The sequence below is a fragment of the Dicentrarchus labrax genome, unplaced genomic scaffold, assembly GCF_905237075.1.
Source record: "Dicentrarchus labrax unplaced genomic scaffold, dlabrax2021, whole genome shotgun sequence".
Taxonomy (NCBI): Eukaryota; Metazoa; Chordata; class Actinopteri; family Moronidae; genus Dicentrarchus; species Dicentrarchus labrax.
The window spans coordinates 2,770,449-2,785,983 of NW_026136710.1; the positions used below are offsets into that span (position 1 = coordinate 2,770,449).

The 15,535-nt window shown below is 41.0% G+C and overlaps 1 protein-coding gene across 2 annotated transcripts in view; it reads right to left on the reverse strand.

The window, feature by feature from the left end:
• The window catches only part of ttc28 (tetratricopeptide repeat domain 28), a 125,970-nt gene that overhangs the window by 103,223 nt on the left and 7,212 nt on the right, over nucleotides 1-15,535 (reverse strand). For both annotated transcript variants that reach the window (XM_051411787.1, XM_051411786.1), the window contains exon 2: nucleotides 11,939-12,301. In XM_051411787.1, coding sequence (XP_051267747.1) covers nucleotides 11,939-12,301 — 363 coding nt within the window. The remainder of the gene's footprint in view (nucleotides 1-11,938; nucleotides 12,302-15,535) is intronic.

Here is a 15,535-nt window from a genome sequence, read left to right on the forward strand (position 1 = left end):
CATTTTGTGCTACTAACTAATTAACTCCACGACAGTTCAGAGGCAAATATTGTACTTTTCTACAATTTATTTGACAACTGTAGTGACTGTAGAAACATATTATAAGCTTATCAAATATAATCTGTTAAGGATTCAAGCGGTATCTTGTCCAGTTTAGCCTCATTGTCATGTCTCAAATGTCTTTTGACTCAAATTATCCAATATTTTACTAAAAATCAAAGATAAGAAAAGTCCAAAGTATTAATAGAAATGTGTGTATCAGGACTTAATGGATGACGTGGAGCCTCAGTTTATACCTTGGCCACAAAAAAGATCATTTCATATTTTCTTGCATTTTTCAGTCAAAATTTGTGCAAGTTATTTAAAAACCATAACCCTAATACCTGGAAGAATCATTACCATCAAGGCTCTAATGCAATGGAAACATTGTTCACTACTCCAGTAAATAGGACGAGCCACAGATACAACTTGGCAACGGGAGATGTTTCTAGTTCCCTCCGCTCACGGAGCGCTTGGACTCCACTACAAGACATAAAGCTAACATGCACTAGCATTATTTAAAGTCAATAACACTGTGTACAGTCATCAAATATAATCTGACAGTTAAAAATCAGTCACATCATTGAATACAAATCAATATCGAGGCACTGAAGGACTACACTCAGTGTTATGAGATATATTTATGAGATATTCAGATTTAGTTTTCAATCAATTTATTCCAGCGCATTAACTTATAACAGTAAACAGAAAGTTTCACTGGAACAAGTTAGTAGGTGTCCTACATCAGAAATTGGCCAGAAGCCAATCAGCACAGAGAGTTCCCCCATACCGTTGTACATCTCTACGTACACAGATCTGCGGGGAGCGATAGGGTCGGAGGATAGATGCACTGCTGCAATAAACATTTCAAATGTGAGTTGTCTGACTGACGGTTCTGTGTTTCACATTTCTGTGAATTTTTCTATCGTTCTGACTTGTGCCCCTGACAGACTTCTGCTGAGGCTCATGGGTATTGTAGTATTTTAAAGCCGTCTGCCAAACTGACGGATTAAAACAGAGACACAGACAGAAAGCTGTATGTTTGGTACATTATCCCAGAGGGTCTGCTGTTCCTACACTGAGGATGTCATTGAAATAAAAAGAGGAAACAGGAACAAAGAACAGATAACAAAAAAAAATCCTCCCACCTTCAAACTCTATAAAAGCCAACTAGATTTTGTTACTCTTAAAAATACGAACATCCTCCCTCGGGAAGCAATAAGCTCACAATCCACAATTTTGAATTTCATGTTTCATGTGATTTTCCTCTCCTCAGACCCTCATGCTCTGTCATAAAACAAATCAACCACACACACACACACACACACACACACCGGCATCTGAGCTTATAAACCCTCAGAACAATTCCACAAAAGAAAAGATAATCCATAATTTGATCCATTGTTGCCATGGCGACGGGCAGCACCACTCGTTTTCTGTGTGACACGAGCGACTGCAACAAGTCAGTTAATAACAGGGCGAACCTGAAGAGGGCATCCACACTGATACGGGAGCAGACTGAAGTTTTCACGGTAGATTTCTCTCGTTGTAGTTGTTGTGGAACATGAAGCACGGGGCAAAATTACTGTAATGACGTGATGGTGACTCCTCCATCCAGAAAAAAACTCTCTGTACTAACGTCCTCTTTCCTATAAGTGATTAATGGATCTGGATATGGAACAAATACTGGCTGTAGACGGGGCCTCTCACGATTGGAAGGGAAAAGTTAACTCGAGCAACTAAAAAACCGAATGCTAACACACTAAACTAAGATGGTGAAAAGCTTCCAGGTCGGTGAAGTGAAGCCAATACGGAAGTTTCTTAAACCTGCATTCTCTGTATCGGCCAGCAGGGGGCAGCTCCATTACCATTCAGTCTTATGGAGAAATGAGTCGACTTCTCAGTTGATTTATTATCTCAGTAAACAGTTTCCTGATGAGTTTCTGGTCTCAGTCTCTAGTTTCAGTCTTCTTCCATACAGCATGATGTTCATTTAGTAACTGATGGTCCCATTTAGAGTAAAACAGACCATAAAGCAGGGTATGCTTTAGGGGCGGGGCTACCTTGTGATTGACAGCTCATTCTCAGTGAGTCCGTCCAGCTCAACGCACCAAACTCAGATCAAACTGTCAAACAGTGCTGATCAGATATGGATCCAGATTCTGTTACTGCGTTGACTCTTTCGCTCCTCAAATCTGTTCACAAACAGATTTTACTGGAATATTTTACTGGAATATCAGATCCTGTGTGAGCAGGGGAGCCGCCATTGTTTCCTGCTACAGAGGAGTCGAAACTGTGCAGCCAATGAACTCGCAGTGCGTTACATGCGTCATGGTTGCTACACAGTGATGTCCACTGATGCTAATACCAGACTTACACCACTTCCTAGTGAAAAAAAGAGAGTTAATAGAATTTGAAACTTACTTATTAATTACTGCTGATGACCTCCTAATCAGTCTGAATGATCACTTCTCCTCCTCTGGAGTCTTCCAGGATGAGATCTTTATTACAATCTGGATGTTTTTACAGCATCAAGATGAGATGAAGAGTCCAGTTAATGACTACCAAGATTGGCTGACTGATCTGATTTATGCTGCTGTTTAATTATTTTAAGTGTACCTCACAAAAAGGAGGCCACAAGGCCGGATGTGAACCCTGCTTGTATTACACACATACTCCTATCTCATACCCAAAAAGTGCTCTCTTTGAAGCTCAAACCCAAACCCCGCCCGCCTCCACAGACATCACAGGAGTCCCAAATATGTGATTGTTCATTAACCTCAACCTCCGTCTGAAAATAGCAACACACACCCCATTATTAGTGAGTCATCCTTCCTGCTGTTCATCTCTCCTCTTTCAGTTTTTCTTTTCAGTTCTATTACTCTGAGGCGGCTATTTTTTCGGGGCAAAGTCAGTCGGTCCAGGCTGAAATATCAACAACTATTCAGTGGCTTGAAGTTGCTCAACGTCCTCCTGGATCCTTCTCTTCATTTATGTTTTACAATCTGTAGATATTGTGATTTGTTTTGACGATCCATTCTGTGGCCTGTACTCTTCCAGATGGTGGAGAGGAGGTCGTATGTCTCACTCAGCGACACCTGAAGTTGTTTGAGCGTCCTCCTGGATCCACATTCATCACATTTATTGTATGTATCAGAGACTGTGTCATCAAAATGTGTATAAAATATGATTTTATTGGTTTGTTCTATACACTTTTTGGGGAGTTTTTTTTTTTACCCAAATCGAGGGTCTAAGGACAGAAAGTGCTGAATGTTGTATTGTGAAATAACTTTATTGATCTCCTTTTCACTCATCCAATGAAACATCTCTAAATCTATATGATGGATGGAAAGTTTTGTACAGAGCTTCATAGCACCCAGAGGAGGAATTCTAATTATTTTGGTGATCCGTTGACTTTTCCTCCTCTCCACCATGAGTTCAGAGTTGAGCCGGGGTAATTCAGCTGTTGGTTGGATTGCCATTAAATCTGAATGAATGATGAATCATCACATCTTCAGTAATCAGCTGAACTTTCATCTACAGTAGAAATTATAATTAGTCCAATACTCTGATTAATGACCAGACTCCTGCAAAAATAATGACATTCCCATCAACCTCAGCTGTACTTTGTGTAACAAGCTAAATGAAACATTAAGATAAGATTTTACTTGTGAAACATCCGGATTTTAAAGATATCCTGTGGAGTTTTTGATCTCTAGTAGAACGATGGAGCAACACGTTCTTACTCTGAACTTCACATGTCAATTACTTTTGCTTGGTCAGTGGCCCTGCTCTTTAAAATATGACGCTGTAGCTCTAGTCTGCACATGGAGGTGGTGAAGTGGATGGATGGCTCAAACAAACACAGAACATTAACCCATGAGACCGCTGTTTGTTTCTGAAATCTTTTTTTAAAGGTAAAATCAACTTTGCAAATGTTTTATGTAAAAGGAAATCCATTCCACGTTTGTTAGGCCTCCAGGATACACATGATGTGTAAAACTGAATGCAAACAAAAACTGTGTGTGCCTTTAACATTGTTACTGTGAGAATGATGCATTTATAACTCAAAAGTGCTGCTGTTTCTAAATATGGCCTCACACTAGCTTGGCAATCAACTCAAATAATTGCTGAAATATATAAAATTGTTTCAACAAAAGTCCAATAAGGCAAGAAGGATGTATAGTCAGACCAACAGTTAATCCAGATCATCTCTAAAACACTTTATTTGCAGGTAAAAGCAAAAGAGAGTACACCGGAAACATTGGTAGTAATCCCTCATCGCACAGGAAAACTGTGCAACTAAGGTGATGTCAACAACAGTAAGTAGATCAAATTGTATCAGGAACTTGAAACTGCATAATAAATTGGTTTTCAAAGCTGTCTGATTGTGTTTTTTGGCCCCAAAATAACACCCACGACGCTTTAAATTCAACTGTGAGCTGCTTATGCTATGGCCAGTTGTTGCTTATACTGGATTTACTGTAGGAAAAAAAAAAGCTGAGACCTAAATCCTTATCCTGTGACATTCATTTGCACTCATTCACACTTTGATAGCAGTCTCGCCACGCCATGTTCAAGTCCAACCGAGTCACTCTTTCATTATCTCCCACTGCTGTTATCTTTCTCCCTCCTCTGCAATTCTCTTTGCACAGACAGCCGAGGCACCCGACTGTGAGAGATGAACGCAGAGCGAGGATAAAGAACGGGTAAAAAAGACTCCAGTAGTTCAGGATGGTTGCTGAGACAGCAGAGTGTGCCTGTGTCTGAGCAGATGTCTTACAGCAGCGTATAAACCAACACTGCGAGCAGAGGAGTGGGAGCATATCTCTCGATTAATACCAGACAATTAGGCCCACTCTTCTTCTTCTAGGCAAAATCAAAACTCATTACACTGTGCGGGCGAGAGGTACTGTGAATGTGGGTGTGTGAGACGGAGCGAGCAGCAGGTTATTTGCTGCTGATGTGCACTTTTTTTTTATTTTACAAACACATTCACTTACAGATGGGAACCTGAGAAGTAGCTTCATTTGGCCTGCCGCTGCTGCTAATGGGAGCGATAAGGTGTAGGAGAGAAGTAGAAAAGGTAGTGCGATTATTTAAACCAAGCCACTTAAAGAATGACAGGCGGGCATTAACACTTCCACAAGGTGACAGAGCAGCTATTAAAGCCAACACTATCTCTGAAGCAGTGGGTAGCCTATTAGCCAGGGTTGGATTACATGGATTGTGCATGTTTGTGAGCTGCAAAGCATCATGTGATGTGGGTCATGACTGAGAGGGCTGCTGACAGGCTGTAACAAAGCAAAAGTTGTGTTTGAGCTCCATGAGGTTGTGATCAAGCTTCCCCGGCACGTCAGTGCTGCTCTCTAGTGGCTGCTGTGAAAAATGTAATGTTTCATCACATCACAAGTTTAAGTTTCCTGGAAGCAAGTGTGTAATTTGGAGCTAATTATAGGGTGCAATGCAAGAAAAGTAAAGTGCACACTGGTGTGGATACATGAGTGGAAATCAGCTCAGTGAAAACAGAGGCAGCGTTCAATTGATCCACCTCTGATTAACTGATTCCAACCAAAGGGAAGTAACTTCCACTGGGGATAAGGGGGGAATGACCCCCCCTCGTGTTTCAAAATCCTACTTTTGTCCACTTTATTTTTAAGGTTTCTGTTTGTACGGTCCAGCTGCCAAACTGCAGAGGAGAAGAGCTATCAAGTATTATCATCCATCACACTTTAAAAAACAGAACAGAGAAAAACAAGGGATTACTTCACAGAGGCCACTGCTGTACCATCTTATTATACCTGCAGACACTACCCAGGGCTGTAAAAACACCTCTACACCTAAACACTTTTTAATTAAAAAACAGAATTTAATGTGTGTTTTTATTTCTATTATCAGTATTCTCCAAGAAAGACTGAACATGAGTCAAAAACAAGGCCGTAAAGGACAGAAGCAGAAACATCTATTTTGTTGAGGAATTTCTGATTTCACATTTCTGAAAACAAATTTAAACTCAACTTTCATTCCAACTAATTGCTGAATAGCCTAGAGAGGCCTTCAGTTAGTGCACAGCAGGTAAGCTGAAACGTGTCTACAGGCAAACACACAATTATACAGGATGTTAAGTATATATGTGGTTTCCAGTGGTAAATAAATAATAAACTGAGGTTCAATAATTGCTATGAATTTGAGGTTGTGATTTCAAAAGAAGGAAATTGAATGTGTTTTTTCCTCATAAATATGAGATAGCAGCTTTATGTTATTTATTTATTTTGACAAGGGGTAGCCAGGTAATATATCTATATATAATATGACTGATGCGGGGCCAGGCACTCAACTGGGACAACTTAAAGCCCCCCTCCAGTCAAAAACCAGGGTTTCTTCTTGTTCCTACAGTGTGCTGTTTGAATGATGTATATCAAGTCAAGTCAATATATAGTATAGTATATGCAGAGTTTGAATCTAGAAGGATGCTTTCACATTCATCTGCTGAAAGTGGAAAGTTTCTCTGAGCTCATTGAGAATCAGATTTTAAGGGGCGGGGCCTATGAGCCTGATTTGTGTGATGTAGAAAGCCATCAGTGCACAAACACTGAGAATGGACTTTACAGTGAAGTAGGAGACATCTTGTATCCAGCAGGAAACTGAAGAAATGAACTAAATTTGCATATCCATAGATTCTGGAGTATTTAATGATTAATCATTTTATGTGGAAATTATACTTCTTTTATAAGAAAACATATCAGACGCGTTTATTTTTTGCAAACAGATTATTCATACATGTCTGGAGGGGGTCTTTAAATGTATGTTCCCCTTTCTCTTGTGACTTTTAAAGTCATTCATTAATATTTAAGCAAAAGAATACATTTGTGTCCTGAAGATCTTTTCCTGCACCTCACATTAACTCTTTTCAAGTCACTTGTTTTGTCTGACAAACAGTCCAAAACCCCCAAAAAGATTCAATTTGTTCAACTGTGTCATTTCAGTTTCTGTGGATGGGAATGTGAAAGAGGTGAATACAGACAGAAAATGGGTACAGAAAGTCATTTCAGTGGAGCACAAGAGGTGAAGTATTTCCCTGTTGGAGACTGACTCATCCACTCTCCTCACATGGTCTGCAGTAAGTCCTGGATTACCCTACTGACCCAGACTGAGTTCTCCATGACACAATTCGGATATAGCATAACACAGCAGAGAACATTACCGTCACATCAACACAGTCATGGGACCGTAAATTTGTCCGACCAGGGAGGAACCAAAACATCAGAAACTGAATCTTCTCCTCGGGTTAGATCAGATTATAACATACTACTAAACTCTGTCATGTGGGGAACCTTCCTAAACAGGCTCATTTTAGGTCCCAAGTCCTGCTTAAGGAAACGGGACTCTCTGCTTTCTCTGCACGTATGTCGGTAATATTTTTGCAGCGTGCGGTTGGAGAGTAGTTTCTTAATGACAGGGGAAGCCTGAGCGGCACCGCGGCCTCCTGCGTAAACAGGCGTAGCTGGCTGCCATCTGGTTGGCCTCCACTTCAGAGCAAAGAGCAAAGAGTTGAACGCTTACTGATGATCTGCACTGATTCCAGCTACGACTTCCAGAGCACAACATTTAGGAACAGTTTTCAGGAACCTTACTTACACCCACATGATTAAAGGGTCGGTCCACCAAATTCCAAAAAAAAGTATATTTTCTCACTTATTTCTGAAGGTGTTTATCACTACAGACAGTTTTGGTTTTATTTCCCCCGCTTTTGACATGTTCATCTCCTCTCCTACTCCAATGTAATGAGGGTGAATGAAGATTTTGTGCGTGTTGCTCACAGCTTTGACTAATTAAACACCATTATCTCATCTCTGGATAATCATAGATGCTATTTCGTCTGTAGAAAGTAGTTGCAGTGAAAACTGTCATATTACAGCATTAATACTACTTTCTCCTAATTACTATAATATACATGATATTACTGTGACCCCGCCAGAAAATAATGAGTTAATCCATTACTCTTGTTGTCACCCCATACTGATTTAAAATCCAACAATCCAATCACATTTTTTGATTATTTTTTGTAATCGTAGAGAAAATTAGCTTCGAAGATGGAAACATTCACATTACTTTTTGATTTTAACAAACAAAACTGGATTTTAATCGTCGTAAGTCTGAATTTTGGGGGGGAGGGGCACAATTACCAATTTTGTGGGGAGCAGGAGAAAGGTAATATAACTAGTGTAACTTTATGTAAGAATTTTATGGAAGGGACTGTGCGTTTCCTTGTTTCTTGCGACCTGAACTTTATCGTGAAATGCTGCCCCCGATTTATTTGCAGTATGAAATGACAAATGGTCAATTCTTACATACAGCGCCTTTAAAATTCTTTTTAAAAAATGGAAATTTAAACATCTAGAATACAAGAACTCTGCAAACTGCTCAGTAAGAGATCATCTGATGAGACACAAAGCGCCATCTTGTTTTGTCTAACTTTTGGTTACCAAACCCCCAAATGTCTGTCTGATGGTGTATTATCAAAAAACTATTTCTCACCAGAATCCTCATCTCGGATGACATGAGTGCACTCCAAGCCTCCTTATCCTGAAACACATCAGCGGTGCAGCCATACGTCTACCACAGTGCCTCCTTCCTCCTTTCTGGGACAAACAGACGTCTTTATTTGCGAGACCAAAAAGTACAAGCAGTCAATGTGGAAAAGCAGAAGTTTCCCAGACTGCTATGAGCTTAAGGATCTGAATAAATGCACCTGTATGCGGGGAAAAAGGCTCTTTGAAAGCACCAAACAACTTCACAAAAAACACACAGAGCGAGTGTGCGGATGACAGCAAACATTCATACACAAAATAGTCGAGTCTGTAGGAGAAAAACCCTCAAATGAGTCAAAAGAAAGGCTTTCGCTCCTGCAGCAGTTTTACTTCTGTGATGTGACTTCATTTGAATCACAAAGAAACAAAAGGGCTTCTCAGAGCTTTGCACTGACGGCACCAACAAAAAAAGATAAAGCTGAAGAAAACAACATTAAAATGCAAAGAAGTTTTGTTATTCTGTACTGCGTCGTTATCCAGATAAGCACACAAACACATGCGACTTTTTGACCAGTTACACCCCTCTGTTCCCATGACCGAGTCTCGCCTTTTTCTGTGTGTTTGTGTGTGTGTGTTTGTGATACAGTGAGTGTGTGTTTGAGCCTGTTGTGCCAACAGAAAAGGCAACGGGGGGCAGCAATGGGACAAACTGTGGGAGGCAAACAGAAAAGAAGAAAAGGAAAGCTGAGCGGGCGAGGAGCGCAGAAAGAGAGAATTCAAGCAGAAGTAAACGTCCCTCTCAGAAAGACTCTCTCTTATTGGTAGTTCATTAGTCTTGACCTTGCCTTTGACCCACGGTGAATGCAGCAGCAAGCCCACCGCTATGACACCGCCGCTATACAAACCACACACACACACACACACACACACACACACACACACACACACACACACACACACACACACACACACACACACACAAAGGAATGCTGCTTCTGTTATTGTCTTTAAGTGCCAAACTCAGGCCAAGGCCTAGCCGGGGTTTGAAAAACAAAATAACAGCCGTGCAAAGCTCTCTCGCTCACACACACACACACACACACACACACACACACACACACACACACACACACACACACACACACACACACACACACACACACACACACACTCGCATGTACACACCCAAACACCACTTCCGTCCATTCTCTCTCACAGAGAAAGGAAGTGGACGCGAGCTGGCCCGGCCCCAGCTGTCCAGACAGAGGTAGCCTGGCAAACCCAGTCTCCTGCCTGCCTACTTCCCCCCCCATCTGAATGGCTTTAAAAGACTCCCTGTGCCCTCGCCATCCTTCACTTCAATCCACTGTGTCGGTGGACGTAAAGAGCCACTTCAAGTGCCACTTGATGCAGTTTCAAGCCGTTCGTTCCTCTGGTAAATGTGCTGGAAATGTGAAACACTGCACATTTTAATAAGACTCTCACACATCAGTGGACCCGCCACGTACCGCCGGAAATTAAAACTATGAAAGCATTCAACGTCACAACTTCACAGGCAATGACGATAAAATCTAAAATCATGTTATGTAATTTAATATAGTTTGCTGTCGGCTAACACAGCGGCACAAGAGCGAAGAACCACTGAGCGCGAGGTGAAAATTACTCAAACATTACACTACTAGCTGTATTACCTTTCTTCTACTCCCCACAATATTGGTAATTGTGTCCTTTCTCCCCAAAATTCAGACTTACGGTGATTAAAATCCACTTTTCTTTGTTAAAATCAAAGTAATGTGAATATTTCCAGCTGCTGAATGTTTCCATCTTCTCTCCAAAATAGTTCCATGATTACAAAAATGATTCCAAAGATGTGACTGGATTTAAAATCAGGAGGAGAGAGACAACAAAAGGGAGGTTGTAACACAGTGTGGGGGGGTTAACTGTAATATCACACTACTAGTTACTGGGGAAAGTAATATTATTACTGTAATGAGTTATTGCCCAACACTGACAGCGACAAAGAAAGAAGAGGTGATGTTCGTCACCATAAAACAACCAGAAATAATAATGTAACTAACTGAGGAATGTCTATGGTCTCCCAGTCTGTGTTTATATTGTCCGACCCTACATCTGAAGTTCACAGTTAGAGAAAGCACTGATGCATCAGCAGCACCATACACTGTCTGGCTCCTTGTTCAGCTCTTCATCATCATCGCACTGGATCTCCTAACGCTGGCATATTTACAGGACTATCTCATTACGCTGAGTTATATGTGTGTACTGTGCCTTTCAAATACACTTGTCAAACAAAGAAAGACCGCTCAGCACAAGCTTAAGATTACGCTATAAAAGCACAACATGTGGACTGCGGCGTCTAAATAGCAGGCTTGTGTTCAGCTGCCGTACACCGGTAACAATCAAAACTACAGCAAAACAAGCTGTCTGACAGGGTCTGGAGAAGGAAAGAGGGGAAATAAGGACTCACTTTTTGTCTGAGCAGCCAGTTAAAGTCTGTCAGGCACTAACTCGGCCAACCACAGGGGAGAAACAAAGATTATATCCAGAAACAGGTGATCTAAGACTGTTTCTCAAAAACCTAAATGTAGGTTTGAAAAAACACATTTTATATTTGATATTCTTGTTTTAAATGTAATCCTTAACTGTCACACACTAAAATCTCTGAAAAAGAAGAACAAACACAATGACGAGCAGGTAGCCAGTTGTAAATGGCTACCTGATTTGTGGTTGAAATGTAGCAGCAATACAGCGAAAAACACAGAGAAAGAAGTGAAAAAGGAACCAAAAACAGGGCCAAAAAGATACCATCAGTAACAGGAAGAATATGTTTTAATGGGATTTATCTTAACAGGCTGCAACCCTCCCAAAGCATTGTGCTTTTACATGTTTAATAAATCACACACTGATGGCACAGCGCTGTATTGTATCTCGTTATATCGGCTATTCTTCCACCAAAAAGCTGAAAGAGGGCATAGTATTGAAGAAAGTTTGAGAACTACAGATCTAAGATACTTTAAAGTGTTGATCTGAATGTGAACTCCTGACAAACTGGAGGAAGACATCACGGCTGAGTTTCCAAAGAGGGCTGCGTATTGATTGTAAGGGTTCATAATTAGCTGCTCTTCCTGCCGCTCCATACATACGGAAACCTAGGATTACTGAGAGGATTCTGAGAGGCAGGCGAGTGAAGAGCTCATCCATACATCCATCTAACCATCCACTTAATGGATACATCCACTCCTTGGAAACATAAAAGCCATTCCCCACTCTCAGCCGTGGTATCTTCATCACGCTCTCATTTGGAGAGTGTGATTGAGCGGCGGCGGGTCACCGAAGGTCAAACCTCTTACCTTGGGCCATTTGGGGTTGATGACACGTGCTTTGATTGCGTCGTCCAGAGCGGTGCTGTACTGACCCAGTCTGAGATAGGCTGCGGAGCGGTTACTGTACAGGATGCAGTTTTGGGGGTCGGCGGTCAGGGCCTCGCTGTAGAGACGCACAGCCAGCGTGTACTCCCCCTGCTGGCAGGCCTGGTTACTCTGACGAACGCGGTCCAGGAATTCGGTTTTGCTCAGGCCGGGCGGGCTGGAGCCGGACTGTCGGTCCGCCCTTTTCACCGGCGGGGCTGAAGGGATCACAGGAGAGGAAGAGGAGGAGGAGGAAGAGGGAGGGTTAGTGGTTCTGCTGGTGGAGCGAGAACCAAACAGAGAGAACTGAGGAGCAGAAGAGGGGGAGGACAAGGAGAGAAAGCATTGGTTAATCTTTTAATTAGTGAATCAACAAAAAACTATTTTAATTGATTGCTGTTTTTCTGAATATCTTTGGTTCTTTGACTGTTGGTCGGACAAAACAAGACATCTGAATACGTCAACTTACACTGTGGGAAGCTGTGGGGGGCATATTGTCACTGTTTTAATTTACTTAAAAGACAATTTAACAGGCAATAGAAAGTTAGTTGCAGTCCCATTTGTAATCTAAGTCAGTGGTTCCCAACCTGAGGGTTGGGATCCCCTCTAGGGGTCGCCAGGGCTTTACAGGGAGTCGTGAGGACTTCTTGATTTTAAGGCACGTAGGTTGGGAACCACTGATCTATGTATTAACAGCCAGGCTGGATAATTCATCCAAATATTATCAAAATAACAATATGGCCAAGTCCAATATGCAAATTGTAGAAGCTGAATTTATTTTTTATTAAAAAGGTAAAATGTGTGACAAACAGCATTATAATGAAGTACTGTAGAGCTGCACAGACTCCCCCGTTCTCCAGATGTAAGAAAACATGTTTGTTTGGTACAGACCGCGACAAATGTCACATCATCAGGATTTTAAGTCTTTTTCAATGAAAATGAAAATTGCTGTGCAAAAATGATCATTCCCACTAATCGTGAACCATATCGAAGTCATTAATATCTGTCAAAATAATCACAATATGATTTCTTTTTACCATATTCTGCAGCCCTACAGTTAACATGATCATTGTAAGATGTATTACATTTCTGCCAATAGATGTTAATGTTACACACTGGATCTTTAAAAAAGCTCTTACACTGAGTCCTACACTGTTTTTCATCAAAATAATGAAAAACATGTTTATTTTATTTGCTATTACTTTACATAATCCCAACGGTATCTGTGTTTCTGATCATCTGTGAGCAGTTGTGTGTTGATTTCTCTACATCTCACAAACCAGGATCAGGTGTTTACGTGCCACAATGTCAGGTTTCTATCGGAGTACCTCAGGTAGCAGAAACAGGGATAAGGTCTTATTCAGGGCTCTGAAACCAGGATAAGCTCTTCACATGCTTTAAACATAACCATGTAAACGCTATCAGATTATTTAAACCCTCAATAATTAATATATTTGCCTCAGAAATCCTTTATTGTTCAAGCTATACTGATTATTCCATATATTGAACTGTGTCACTGAGAGAGAGCCATTTAAAGACTGACCAAATGAGAAAAAAAGGCTTTTTGCCTGCAGCGTTATAGAAATAAAAATAAGTTTAGAAAGACAAAATGGAAATGTGCTTTTGGTTTCTGTTACATAAGTCGTGAAAAACAACTCATTGCAGGCAGAATTCTGCACAGTATGACACCGAAACTGCAGCGGCCTCATTTGCATGAGATGATACTGTAGTTTCTGGCAAATGGGACACCAAACTGCTGCGTGCACTTTTCTTTTCTGCTCGGCGGTAACGGCTTGAATTCCTCAGAGAGACAAAGAGAGAGAGAGAAAGAGGAGGAAAGTCAGACAGACAGAGACGCAGACAGTCAGATGAGGCTTCTGTTCTTCTCATTCGCGTCTGTCACAGCCGCTGAAACTTTGTGTAAAATGTGCTCGATGAGTTTTGTTCTCTGTAGCTTTAACGTTGAAACGCTGCCTCCCTCCCTGATCTGGTGTTTCCAAATTTGTCCTTTCACCAGAGCCTTACACCAAGGCCTTAATTATCTCTCTCTATTCCTCTCTTTGTCTCTCTCTTTCTCTCTCTCTCTCTCTCTCTCTCTCTCTCTTGCTCACACACACACACACACACTTAGATACACATTTAAAATATGCAGACTAGAGGGATTCCTAAAACTTGCAAATGCATCACCCAACGGCTTTGAGCAGGAGGCAAGAAAACTCATAAACTGCACTGATGATTTGCTTCAAATAAAGAAAAGTTTAGGAGAGAAAAACAAAAACAAAGTTTGACAGAGTCACACATGTCACATGAAAACTAATGCAGAGGACAACATCTACTCTGTGCAGGTTTGCACCACTTTAAACTAACACTAGATTAGGTAGATTAGATACGGAAAGAGTTTTATTAGGTGAATTATTTTAACTTAATTCATCTCCTTAGAGAAAAAACTGCATTTAAAGAACAATATAACCTGTCAACTAACTAAATGATCTGTATTAGTTTCCTGAGTGGGCGGGACTTAAACCAGAAGTAGGTGGTCCTTAAACACAAAATGGGCGTGACTAACCAGAAGTTTTTAATTTAGGCCTGAAATTGATATGGATTGATCAGAAGTTGCTACATTTATCACAAGAGAATGATTAACAGATGATTTTCTTTATAAAAGTAAATTAGTAAGTTTAGTACACATACATACATTATCGGTACTGTATATGTACTGTCTACACCTGACCACGGAGTACAGATAGCTCCTACAAGCCTTTTGGCTAATTCTGGCATATTTACAGCAGTGTTTATTAATATGCACCGTCCCTGAGAAACAGGGTTTGAGTTATAATCTGAGCTTTGTGTGTGTGTGTGTGGGGGGGGGGGGTCTCTAAAATAACTAATGTTGGACTGGAGATAAATAAATAATAGCCTAACGTGTACACTTTCCACAAGAGAGAGTGAGCGAATTCTAACCCTGATCCAGATACCTCTTCATCACTGGGAACCTATCTCTCTCTTTTCTCCCTATATCTTAGAAAAACACACTTTAGTTGTTAACCTGTGTTACTGTTGCTATGCTCGTCAAACTCTCCGGTCCACTTCACAACTGTACGACGGTGGCGGATTTCCCGCTCAATATTTGTGGTAACTCTTGAAACAATGGGTCCTCGACTTCAGACACAAGTAGACAAAGGCAACTGTCATATTTGTCGGCTGCAGCGAGCTAATTAACAGCTAGTTAGTATTCAGTCCAGCACAACTTGAAGGATTTCTTCCAGAGGTTAGAGTGCAGAACAAATGGAGAAGTTTCCACGCGCATCAAGCTTCTCCAGTTTGGCTCATCAGCCATGAAAATAAAGATTCATTTCTTAACTTCTGAGACCTGAACAACTTCTCCACTCGCTGTTTAGTTCATGGCAGTTTTAATTAAGTGAGCCATTGACAGATGGTGGTGTGATTATTTTTAATTGTCAACTGTAGATGGTTTCCATGCTGCTGGGTAACACTGAGAGGAACAGTGAACTGATGAAACCCTTAAGTGTACAGGGGTCG